Below are 13,390 nucleotides of genomic sequence, written 5' to 3' on the forward strand. Positions count from 1 at the left end.
TAACACCATGCTAATTATGAATTCTGGGTCATTGTTTTCAAAAGCAAGTAAAGGTAGACAAAGTTTTTTATTGAGTATGAGCATTATTTTTTATAATTGTTCACATTTAGCCTATGATCCCTATTAATATGTGAGTTGGGAAAGGGTAGGTCTTGTGTTGCTCTTGTTCGTAGGCTTTCTCAGTGCCTTATAAAGTGTACTCAGTAGATGTTCATGAAATATTTTTGAAGGAATGGATGAATCAGTGACTTACAGGGACTTATTAAACTTAAAAAGTAATAACTTGCTGTAGAGTCCTTCGGGTAACTCTTTGGAAAATCAGTGGCTTATCTATTAGTTAACTTGAAGGTCTATTTTACTGCAGCCTAAAGTAATAAAGTACTTTGTATCAAACTCCAAATTATCTGGAATTATAGTCTTGTGATTAATGATCTGAAAATAACAAGACTTAAGCAGAACATATTCTGAAATATGATCATCCAAAATATGAAGCATTTTATTAATCTTTAATTATTATCTCCACCTCCAGACACAGGCAAAATGAATATTCATAATTTTCTGTTGATCAGATGCTTCAGATTATATACTTCATTGACCAATTTGAATTTGAAATTGTATGCCCTAAATTGCATGCCTTTTTAATATATCTTTCTTGAATAAAGCCTTTAACATCTTCAACTCGATATAATTATTTATCTGGAGAAAAACAAATTTTTATAATAAGTGGTGATTCTTTCTAATCCTCTTCATATTTCATAGAAGATAGTTCATTTTCTTAATTGATTGACATAGGAGTTATATTTCTTACAGAACGATTATTTTCCTAAGTTACTATATTATTTAAAGCTAAATTGCACTTTTAAAAATATTTCCTGTGAATATCATAGACAGTTACTGCACCTTTTTAACTTGTCATAAATATTTAAGTACATGCATCATCTTTCCTGTTAGATACTAGAGTCATGAAGGAAAGAAAAAAACAACCAAAGCAAGACTCAAAAGAGTTCCAGTTGTATTCATCTGCTGGGAGAAATTAAACAATTCTTTCTCTTGCCTTTAACTCAAACCCAGTTTTATCACTGCATGGAGGTCTCTGGAGTTGATGCTGAAACATGTCTGCTTTGATAACATGTCATTTTTAAGAATTGTCAGACAAATGCCATAATTCAATATGCATGATTGCCAAGTGAGAAGGTAAGTGTGGAAGTACTTTTGGAGGTATGCCCTTGCTCATCTAGCAGGTAGCACTTACTCATGATTAGATGGGCACGCAGCCAGGAGTACAATTTGTACCTTGATTGTCACTCACTGTGAAAGTATTATTCAAATAAGACAAGAAATTCTTTCATCATAATGAATGCTTCCAGAGTTTGTGACATGACACTCTCAATCTGATGTTTTGTGGAGGAAACACTTTCTTCTACTTACCTAAAACCTTTCCCAGTGCGAGGGATTTGACAGCATTGAATTCTGTCCCCGAGGCCAATATAACTTGTCTCTTTACACTCTGATTAACCTGTTAAATGTCGCAAGGGAAACAAATAACAAAAATAAATTCATTTTTAATGAAAAGGAGGCAAAGAGAACACAGGGAAAAATAGTAAAAATAAATCATTTGCAAGTGCTACCACAAGGTTAAAGAAATCACTTGTAAACAATGATTTAGAAGGGGAAAGCAATTTTATAAACAACATATATAATGCCATCAGCTGCTGCTCCCACCCACTGCCCACTCTCTAATCCTGCTTTCTCTTCTTCACCATGTTAAGTATCTGCAATTGGCAGAAACTACAGAAAGGTGGAATCAGCTGTTTTACATTTAAAAACTTATTCTCTGGAGAAAACTGAAAGCATATAGTCAAGAAATGTAGTTCTATGTGCAGATCTAAAGTATATTTTGCGGCCAGCGCCGCGGCTCACTAGGCTAATCCTCTGCCTTGCGGTGCCGGCACCCCAGGGTTCTAGTCCCCTTCGGGGCGCCGGATTCTGTCCAGGTTGCCCCTCTTCCAGGCCAGCTCTCTGCTGTGGCCCGGGAGTGCAGTGGAGGATGGCCCAAGTGCTTGGGCCCTGCACCTCATGGGAGACCAGGAGAAGCACCTGGCTCTTGCCTTCGGATCAGCGCAATGCGCTGGCCGCAGCGCGCCAGCCGTGGTGGCCACTGGAGGGTGAACCAATGGCAAAGGAAGACCTTTCTCTCTGTCTCTCTCTCTCACTGTCCACTCTGCCTGTCAAAATAAATAAATAAAGTATATTTTGCTTCAAATACCGGTGACAATTTACTTACTCTGCTCTGACCCAGGTCTATTTTCTTATTTATTCCCACCTTAATGAATATCCTGTACACCTTTTTCTCCCTTGTTTAAATTGTTGCAGTACCTGTTCTTTTATAATTAGATGAGGACAGGTTCTCATTGAAATATCAGTTCACAAATTCCACCACAGTCACCATGATAAGCTAGACAACATTTCCCTACTAAGAAAACAAGTAAGCATATATTGACATTTTAAAGGAACAAATAATTATAACTTTGACAGAACCACATTGCTAAACAAACAAAACATTTCCCCTTCTCCAAACCTGGGCTATATTTGACTTCCTATCCCGACCTATGGCAGGAAAACACTGAGTGCGTTGCTTTTATTAATATTTATTGTCAAATTTTTACATTAGCATATTCATTCTCAGAGTCATAATATCAGTTACCATTGCTTTTGACTTTGCTGCATTACCTCTACAGCAACCACTGCTTCTTCTCTTTTAATCTTCAGCTGGTGAAAGTGCCCATCAGCCAAGTTTGTAAAATCAAAGTTAAACACATCGGAATCTTGGTGACTGTCTAGCTTGTACCTGATCTGTAAACTTCCTAAAGAGAAAAGTAAATGGTCTTTTAAATTAGCACAGTTATTTAAAAAAAAAACTATCATGCATAATCTAGAGTACTTTTAATATCTAATACATATTTGAATCTATTTAGCATAGATTAGGATTACCCAATAGTTATATTTCTTGGAATTGTAATTACTTAAGTGCTATCCCAGTGCCAAACTCCAAGTCCAAATACACTATTTAAAGTCAAGACCACATATGCTGATAATAAGCAATTTCCCAAATCTTTCTTATGTAAAGTTTTAATTATTCATATGAAAGTTCTAAACTCATATTTAAATTATGACTATGATATTGACTTTATGAATTGATGTAGCTCCATGTGATATTGTATCAACATTCAGTTTTCATAATTATAGCTTCTTTAATAATGCTTATTTTAATGTGCAAGTATTATTGAAGGGTATACAGTTAAAAACTTTTAACAATCAGAATTTTTCTTCTGAAATCTTTTGCCCTAATCAAAAAACAGGGAAGAAAATTTTGTCAGGAGACAGTTTCTACAGTTGGTACATCTTCCAACATACATATTGCTCTCCTATAAAGATATAGTCTCATAGCCCATAATTCTGTTGCAGCTCATCCAGTTAGAGGTTTTGTAGGCTTTTCTAGAAATCGAAATTTTGTCCTGAATCATTACTTAACAAATTTGAAGTGTGGCCTTGCTGCCCAACTGTGAAAGTTTTGGAATGCCCCTGCATTGACACTAGTCAGCAGACTGTCACTTCCCTTCTTATGTGGGTGTGATGTAACAAGCTTCTTGACCACCTGATGAAATAAAGAACAACTGTATTCATCTGTTGTTTATGGAAATAGGCTTTTATGTAGTTTTACCATGTCATCCACATTGTTGCTCCTCTGCTTAGAATCAGCAGAAAATATATGTCGTATATCTAGGTATCTTATCTGAAAATGAGCTGCAAAATCAATTTAGATCATCATGTAGTAGTAAAGACATTGTAGCCATAAGAAGTATAATTGTATATCAAATTTGTAAAATTATCAAACTAATAATAGTAGAAAAGGCTTTTAATTTAATATTGAAATACTAGCTTTTATGATAACCATTATAAATAGTATTAAAAAACATATTGGAAGGCATGTGATTTTTCTTTTTTTTTGTTTTTGATTTTTCTATCCTTGTTTGTAGATTGAATGTTGAAAAGATCCATGTCATTACAGACCTATTTTTCTAATTCAAGTTTTTTTTTTTCTTTCATGCAAAAGATATTCACCATTGTTGGAGAGGATGACTGAAAGGTATTCTTCATGGAAAGAACTCACATAAAGCAGTAAGCTTGGAGTTTGTGTAGTTCGGAAGCTCAGTGTGATCATTTCTCTGGTCAATGTTGTATTCCTGTGTAATGAAGAAGCAAAAGAGCTCTTGTTTTCACTTAAAGGGTAATGTTCTTGAAAAGTATAAGTCATTGAGGAGCCTGTTCCAAAATATGCAGAAATTTCTGGAATGACAAACACATTTTTGTGATATTAACAAATTTAAATACAAATTTTTTGATATATATTTAAAGAGTAAATCCAATACTTTAATACATTGAAAGGTAAAACAAAAATGTTTTCCTGTTTGTATATTTTCACTTTTCAAATTTTAAGATTCTTTTTTCAAAAGATGTATTTAGGTGCTAGCATTGTGGTGCTGCAGGTTAAGCCTGTCTCTTTCCTATCTCTCTGTACCTCTGACTTTTAAATAAATCTTTTAAAAAATTAATTATTTGAAAGACAGATTGACAAAATGGTGCCCTCCCCCCAGATATCTTCCAACTGCTGGTTCACACCCTAACTGCCAGGATGAAGCTAGGAGCCAGGAACTCCATCCAGGGCTCTCACAAGAGTGACAGGAACCCAAGTATTTAGGCCATCATCTGCTGCCTCCCATATGCATTAACTGGAAGCTGGACTGGAACCGCTGGTGAGACTCAATCCCAGGCACCCTGACATGATGCAGCATGGCACTACAACACCCACCCAAGTTTTAAGTTTCTTAAAAAATATAAATGTAAATAAATATAAATATATAAATAAATATATGAATTATATAAATATAGATATAAAATAAGTTTCTTAAAAATAAAGCTTGAATCGAAAAGTAACAAATCTTAACATATTCACAACCCAGACATGAATAACATCTAGTGGAGATTTTATTTAATTCTCCAAATTATCTTTAATCTGTGCTACAAATGTATATCTTAAAACTACTCTCAGCTTTGGGTGCCAATTTTTCTTCCAAAAGATTATTTTTCTTGGGGCTGGCGCTGTGGTGTAGTGAGTAAAGCTGCCACCTGCATTCCTGGCATCCCATATGGGCGCTGGTTCAAGCCCCAGCTGCTCTACTTCTGATCCAGCTCCGAGCTAGTGTGTCTGGGAAAGCAGCAGAAGATGGTCCAGGTCCTTAGGACCCTGCAACCATGTGGGAGACTCAGAAGAAGCTCCTAGCTTCAGATCAGCCCAGCTTTGGCCTTGCACCTATTTGGGGAGTGAAACAGTAGATGGAATATCTCTCTTGCTTGCTCTCTCTCTTTGTCTCTCTGTAATTCTGCTTTTCAAATAAATAAATTTTAATAATCCTTTAAAAAAGAGATTTTTCTTTTCACTTAGTTGAAAGTTGATGATATGGTGTTAGGGAGGGACAGAGAGAGAGAGAGAGAGAGAGAAACAGGGCCAGCACCTTGGCGTAGCGAATAAAGCTGCAGCCTGCCATGCCAGCATCACATATGGGCGCCGGTTCAAGTCCCATAGCTCTCTGCTATGGCCTAGGAAAGCAGTGGAAGATGGCCCAAATCCTTGGGCTCCTGCACCCACGTGGGAGACCTGGAGGAAGCTCCTGGTTCCTTGTTTCAGATCGGCGCAGCTCTGGCCATTGCAGCCAACTGGGGAGTGAACCAGTGGATGGAAGACTTCTCTCTCTCTGCCTCTCTTTCTCTCTCCGTGTAACTCTTTCAAATAAATAAATAAATAAATCTTATAAGAGAGAGAGAGAGAGAAAGAGAGAGAGAGAATCTTCCCTCTGCTGGTTGACTGCTCAAATGCCCACAACAGGGACTGGGCCAGGCCTAAGCCAGGAACTCCATCTCCATCCTACCATATAGGTGGTAGGAAGCCAAGTACTTAGGCCAACAGCTACTGATCTCCAGGTGCAGCAGCAGGAAGCTGGACCCAAAGTGCAGAGTAGCTGGGACTCGAGTTAAGCACTTTGATATGAGATGTGGGTGTCTCAACTGTGCCACAAAGCTCAGCCAGAAAATTTACTTCTATAGAACGCTATTTCTTCTGCCTATTTGAGCTATTCTTATACATACCAAGCTCAACAGCACATTGTTACAATGATTTCATATCATTTGATGTCTGTTAAAGAAGCTTAGAAAAGAAAAAAGAGAACATATGTATATATAGACTGTGATATTTACTCTATTTACCATTCTTTTTGTTTGTCCCTGGGAGTGATATTATCATCTGGTGTCATTTTTTCATTCTAGTACAGCTTGGTTCCCATTTGCCTTCTCTGTGCTGTTGTCAGATATATTAAATATTGGTAGGATAACATATACGTGTATGTGTGTGGGTATATATATGCATGTGTGTATGGGTATATGTTTCTATATACATGTAGGATATGTATATATCCTTTATTATAATTTTAATCAGTTATTTTTTACATTTGTTAACAGCAGAAAGGATAAGAAATATGCTCTTACTCTACCTTTTATAATTGCCTACAAACTGATTTTTATAAAGAATTTTTTTTTGTGTGTAGACTTTAATAACTGTCAGTTTACATTCTTTCAGCCTGAAGAACAACCTTTGTTATTTCCTCTCATGAGGGTCTGTTAGCTGTGAATTCCAACAGTTTTAAAAGACATTTTTTTAAAAAATTTTTTCCCCAAATGCTTGCAAAAGCCAGGGCTGGGCCAAAGCAAGGCTAGGAGCCTGGAACTCAATGGAGGTCTCCCACATGGGTGGCAGGGACCCAAGTACTTGAGCCATAATCTCCTGTGTTCCAGGGTGCACACTAGCAGGAAGTTGGATTGGAAGTATAAGGGCCAGGATGCAAACCATGCACTCTGGAATGGGATATGGGTGTCTCAAGCAGCATCTTAACTGCTGTGTCAAATGCCCACACATCTCTCAGTTTAAAAAAAATTAAATTTGGCCGGCGCCGTGGCTCACTAGGCTAATCCTCCACCTAGCGGCGCTGGCACACCGGGTTCTAGTCCCGGTCGGGGCACCGGATTCTGTCCCAGTTGCCCCTCTTCCAGGCCAGCTCTCTGCTGTGGCCCGGGAGTGCAGTGGAGGATGGCCCAAGTCCTTGGGCCCTACACCCCATGGGAGACCAGGATAAGTACCTGGCTCCTGCCATCGGATCAGCGAGGTGTGCTGGCCGCAGCGCGCCAACCGCGGCGGCCAATGGAGGGTGAACCAACGGCAAAAGGAAGACCTTTCTCTCTGTCTCTCTCACTGTCCACTCTGCCTGTCAAAAAAAAAAAATAAATAAAATAAATAAATAAAAAAATTAAATTTTATTGAAAGAGAAACAGAGACAGAGAGACTGGCAGAGCTTCTCTGTTGGTTTACTTCCACAATGGTGGGGGCTGACCTAGACTGAAACCAGAATCCAGGAACCCAACTAATTGAGCCATTACTATTGCCTCCAGGGGTCTGCATTAGTGAGAAGCTAGAGTTTGGAGCTGGAGCCAGGATTCAAACCCAGGCACTCTGATACTGAGTATCTTAACTGATAGGCTCAATTCCAGCTCCTTAAAGGCCAAAAATATACAAACAAACAAATATGGAATACCTTTAGTTCACTGTCATTTTTGAAAGATAGTTTTGCTGGGCATAGTTTCTTGGATAACATTTGTTTTATTTGAATATATTTTCTCACTGCTTTGTTACTTAAAACATTTTTGATAAGAAGTCAGCTGTTAATCTTGATATGAGTCATTTTTCTCTTACTGCTTTTAAGATTTCTTTTTTGTCCTCTTTTTTTTTTTGACAGGCAGAGTGGACAGTGAGAGAGACAGAGAGAAAGGTCTTCCTTTTCCATTGGTTCACCCCACAATGGCTGCTGCGGCCGGCGTGCTGTGGCCAGTGCACTGCGCTGATCCGAAGCCAGGAGCCAGGTGTTTATCCTGGACTCCCATGCGGGTGCAGGGCCCAAGGACCTGGGCCATCCTCCACTGCACTCCCAGGCCACAGCAGAGAGCTGAACAGGAAGAGGAGCAACCGGGACAGAATCCAGTGCCCTGACCAGGACTAGAACCCGGTGTGCTGGCGCCGCAGGTGGAAGATTAGCCTACTGAGCTGTGGCGTCAGCCTGTCCTCTTTTTTTTTTTTTTCAAAGATTTATTTTATTAATTTGAAAGGCAGAGTTATATAGAGAGGGAAAGACACAGATGGAGAGATCTTCCATCCACTGGTTTGCTCCCCAAATGGCTGAAACAGCAGGAGTTGGGGAGGCTGAAGCCAGGAGCCAGGAGCTTCATCCAGGTCTCCCACATAGGTTCTGGGGTCCAAGTAGTTGGGCCACCCTCCACTGCTTTCCCAGGGTGTTAGTAGGGAGTTAGATGGGAAGTGGAGCAGCCAGGATTTGAATTGGTGCCAATATGGCACAACCATATGGTGGTGGCACAACCTGTTATTCCACAATGCCAGCCTCTGTCTTCATTTTCAACATCAAGATGTGTCTGGGTAGGTGTTTCTTTTTGTCATATTTGGATTTCACTGAACTTTCCATACGTGTAGATGATAATTTTCATTAATTTGGGGGATGCTTCAACTAATATTCCAACCATTATATTTAAAACACTTTTTCTTTATCCTTTTATGTCTTCTCTCCTTCATATATTCTCATTACATAGTGATGTATTAATCATGCCTGACATTGCTCTGTTGCTCTGTCAACTTTTCTTTAGTCTCATTACTCTTCAGGATAGATAATTTTTATTTATTTATTTATTTTAACTTTTATTTAATGAATATAAATTTCTAAAGTACAGCTTATGGATTACAATGGCTCCCCACCCCATAACTTCCCTCCCACCCACAACCCTCCCCTTTCCTGCTCCCTCTCCCCTTCCATTCACATCAAGATTCATTTTCAATTCTCTTTATATACAGAAGATCAGTTTAGTATATATTAAGTAAAGATTTCAACAGTTTGCACCCACATAGAAACACAAAGTGAAAAATACTGTTTGAGTACTAGTTATAGCATTAAATCACAATGTACAGCATATTAAGGACAGAGATCTTACATGAGGAATTAGTGCACAGTGACTCCTGTTGTTGACTTAACAAATGGACACTCTTGTTTATGGCATAAGTAATCTCCCTAGGCTCTAGTCATGAGTTGCCAAGGCTATGGAAGCCTTTTGAGTTTATCGACTTCGATCTTATTCCGACAGGGTCATAGTCAAAGTGGAAGTTCTCTCCTCGCTTCAGAGAAAGGTACCTCCTTCCTTGATGACCTGTTCTTTCCACTGGGATCTCACTCGTGGAGATCTTTCATTTAGGTTTTTTTTTTTTTTTTTTTTTTTTTTTTTTTTTTTTTGCCAGAGTGTCTTGGCTTTCCATGCCTGAAATACTCTCATGGGCTTTTCAGCCAGATCCGAATGTCTTAAGGACTGATTCTGAGGCCAGAACGCTGTTTAGGACAGGATAGATAATTTTATTGATCCATCTTCCAAGTTTGCTGATTCCTTCTTCTATCACTGTAAATCTGTTGAAACTCTCTAGTTAAATTTTCATTACAATCATTGTACATTTTAATGATATAATTTCTAATTCTCTTTTAAAAATATTTGTTATAATTCTATATTCAAGGATATACTGTCAGCATAACCTTCACATTTTTTAATTTTCTTTATTTGAAAGGCAGAGTGACAGATATAGAACTTCCATCTGCTTGTTTACTCCCCAAGTGGCCCAACAGCTGGCACTGGGCCAGGTTGATGCCAGGAACTATAAACTCCATCTAGGTCAATCACATTGCAGTAGGAACTCAAGAACTTAAGCTATCACTCACTGTTTCCCAAGTGAATTAGCAAGGAGCTGGATCAGAAGCAGAGTAGTTGGGTCTTGAACTGAAATGAGATGCAGGTGTTGCAAGAGGCAGGTTGACCTGTACCACAATGTCCACCCCGTATCTTCACTTTTCTAAGCATGGTGCCTTAGTCTGTTTGGGTTGTTATAACAAAATACCATAAACTACGTAGGTTAAACGCTTTTTCCTTATAGTTCTGGAGACTATAAAACCCATAGCAAAAGTACCAACATACTTCTTGTGAAGGTCCTTCCCCTGGTTTGCAGATCCTTCTCTCCGTATCTGCACACAGTGGAGAGAAAGAGAGGGCTCTGATCTACTCCTTTTCTTTTAAGTGTGCCAAGTTCATCACCAGAGCTAAGCTGTCATGACTTATACTTAAGCCCAAATAGTCTCCCATAAGACCCCCTTCACAAACCATCATCACATTTGTGATTGAATTTCAGTAGGAAACACACATTCAGTTTACAATATAGTGTTACTTTTAGTTCTTTGAACATTTTTATAATAGCTATTTTGGAATCCTTGCCATGCAAGCCTGACATTTAGACTCTCCCTAAAATAGCTTCTACAGCCTACTTTCCCCCCTTAGTAGATTATGCTCTCTTTTTTTTTTTTTTTTGCATATCTATGATTTTAAATTTTGATTAGAATTTGACTTTCTAAAACTTTTTGAATTTTAATTTTTAATTAGTTTTTAACAGATTCAATGTGCTTTGTAGATACAATTCTAAGAACATGATTCCCTTCCTCCCTCACTCCCTCCCTTCCCTTCTCTCCTTACCACCCTCTTTCTTTCTTACCCCCTTTTTATAGTTTTTGAGATAACGTATTTTAAATCTACATTACAGTAAAAAGGCTTAATACTTCACTGAGTAAGAAATAAAAAAAGACAAAAATAAAAATAAAAAGCAAAAAGGCCCTAATTTAGGGGGAAAAAAGACAACCTCTATAAATGATACTTGAATGGAAAAATGACCATTTCCCCCATACACAGTACATTTTAAAGTAATCACAGGAGCTGGCGCTGTGGCACACTTGGTTAATCCTCCACCTTGTGGTGCCTGCATCCCATATGGGCGCTGGGTTCTAGTCCTGGTTGCTCCACTTTCAGTCCAGTTCTCTGCTGTGGCCCAGGAGGGCAGTGGAGGATGGTCCAAGTGTTTGGGCCCCTGCACCCGCGTGGGAGACTAGGAAGAAGCACCTGGCTCCTGGCTCCTGGCTCCTGGCTTCGGATTGGTGCAGCACCAGCCGTTATGGCCATTTGGGGAGTGAACCAATGGAAGGAAGACCTTTCTCTCTCTCTCTCTCTCTCTCTACCTGTCAAATAAAAATAAATAAATAAAGTACTCACAGATCATTCAAACCATACTACTTAACCATTGGCTTCACAAAGCTATAAAACAAAATTTACAAAACAATATTTGCAGGAATGTTGATACAAGTAAACATTTCTTTTTTCTTTCTTCTTTTTTTTTGGTTGTTTTTTTAAATTTTAGCTCCCATTTGCAAGAGAGAACATGCAGTATTTGTTTTTCTGGGTCTGGCTTATTTCACTAAACAAGATGTACTCCAATTGTGTCCATTTTGCTGTAAATGGTAGAATTTCATTCTTTTTTTTATACTTCTTTCATTTTATACTTTTTATATATTTTGTACTTCTTTCATTCTTTTTTTACTGTATAGCTGAATGATATTCCATTGTGTACATATACCTCATTTTCTATCACTTCATCTGATGATGCACACCTTGGATGATTCCAGATTTAGGCTATTGTGAACAGTGTTGCTATGAACATGGTGGTACAGATATTCTTTGAGACATTGTGTTCAAGTTTTTTGGGTATATGCCCAAAAGTGGGATTGCCAGATCATATGGCAAGTCTATTTCTAGTTTTTTAAGAAAACTCCATCCAGTTTTCCACAGTGGCTATACTAATTTACAGTCCCACCAACAGTGTGTAAGTGTTCCCCTTTGCATCCTTTGCATTTTGTACTCTCTCTGTTTTGGATTTTAGCCATTCTGACAAGTGTGGTATGATATCTCATTGTGGTTTTGATTTGCATTTCCCTGATGGTAAGTGATGTTGAGTATTTGTTAAATATAGTTGTTGGCCATTTGTATTCCTTCTTTTGAGAACTGTTTATTGAAGACCTTTGCCCATTTCTTAACTGGATTGGTTGATTTTTGTTGTTGAGGTTTTTAGGTTGTTTTAATATATTTGGGATATTAATCCTTTGTGAGGTAGGTGGTTTGTATTTTTAAAATTTGATATTAAAAAAGATTTATTTATTTGAAAGCCAGAGTTACAGAGAGAGAGAGGAGAATAAAGAAAAAAAGATATCTTCCATCTGCTAGTTCATCCCCAAATATCTGCAATGACCAGGGTTGGGCCAGGAGCCTGGAACTCCTATGTAAGTGGCAGGGGCTCAAATACTTGGGTGGTCACCGGCTGCCTTCCTAAGTGCATTTGTAGGGGGCTGGGATGGAAGTGGAGCAGTAAGGACTCAGACTTGTGCCCCTTAAGGGATGCCAGCATCTTAGGCAGCAGGTTAACAGACTGTACCACAACGCCAGGCCCCAAAGTTTGATATTTAAGATACAATATTCTAACAATTTTCTAAATAGTTTCTCTCCAGGGCTTTTTGTTAGTTTAGTGACTCAGCTGGGCAATCTCAACCAAGTCTATTTCCTTAGAAGTATAGGTCTCAGATGTCATTCCTCCTGGAGTATATGGTTCCGTATATGCAGTAATGTGGGAGGCCACACATTACTGCAAAGGCTCTCTCTTTGACCAGCTCCCACCCTCCCCCCTCATCCCTTTCTCTTAAGACTTATTTATTTGATAGGCAGAGTAAGAGAGGCAGAGAGAAGGAGAGAACTTCCACCTGCCTGTTCACTCCCCAAATGGCTGCAACAGCCAGGACTAGTCCAGGCTGAAGCCAGGAGACTGGAGCTCTATCTGGGTTCCCACAAAGGTAGCAGGGATCCAAGTAACTGGGCCATCATATGCTTCCTTTCAAAATGCACTAGCAGAGAGCTGGATCGGAAGTGGAGCAGCTGTGACACAATCTATGTTGCAACATGGGAAGCTGCGGTTGCATACTTAACCCACGGTGCCACAATGCCACTGTTCTCCTTCTCTCTTTTTTTAATCTTTTCTCTGTGTTAACCTATCTGCCTGTGTTGGTATCATGCAGATTTGTTAGCTTCTACATATTGTCATATTCAGTAAGGCTCTAGAGTTGAAATTTAAATTGCTTTAGTCTGATTTAATTAAATCGAGTCCTCTCTCCTTCCCCTCCTCCCACAGGATTAGTCTTGATTTCAGTCTTTGAGACTTGTTATGACTTCAGAAGGAAGCTTCTTAGTTGTCTCATTCCTTGGTTCTGTCTTTTAGTCTTGTAGCTTGCCTATGATTTAACTTGCTGCTCTCCTGGAG

The 13,390-nt window shown here is 38.8% G+C and overlaps 1 protein-coding gene across 1 annotated transcript in view; it reads right to left on the reverse strand.

Annotated features, from left to right (window-relative positions):
• CNTNAP3 (contactin associated protein family member 3) overlaps positions 1-13,390 on the reverse strand; it is a 247,828-nt gene that overhangs the window by 10,999 nt on the left and 223,439 nt on the right. The window contains exons 20-22 of the mRNA XM_089305409.1: positions 4,123-4,347; positions 2,731-2,864; positions 1,429-1,516 (exon numbers count right to left, since the gene is read on the reverse strand). Of these exons, the coding sequence (XP_089161535.1) occupies positions 1,429-1,516; positions 2,731-2,864; positions 4,123-4,347 (447 nt within the window). The remainder of the gene's footprint in view (positions 1-1,428; positions 1,517-2,730; positions 2,865-4,122; positions 4,348-13,390) is intronic.

The sequence above is a fragment of the Oryctolagus cuniculus genome, chromosome 10, assembly GCF_051225735.1.
Source record: "Oryctolagus cuniculus isolate XC-2025 breed Fujian yellow rabbit chromosome 10, ASM5122573v1, whole genome shotgun sequence".
In the NCBI taxonomy this organism is placed as follows: Eukaryota; Metazoa; Chordata; class Mammalia; order Lagomorpha; family Leporidae; genus Oryctolagus; species Oryctolagus cuniculus.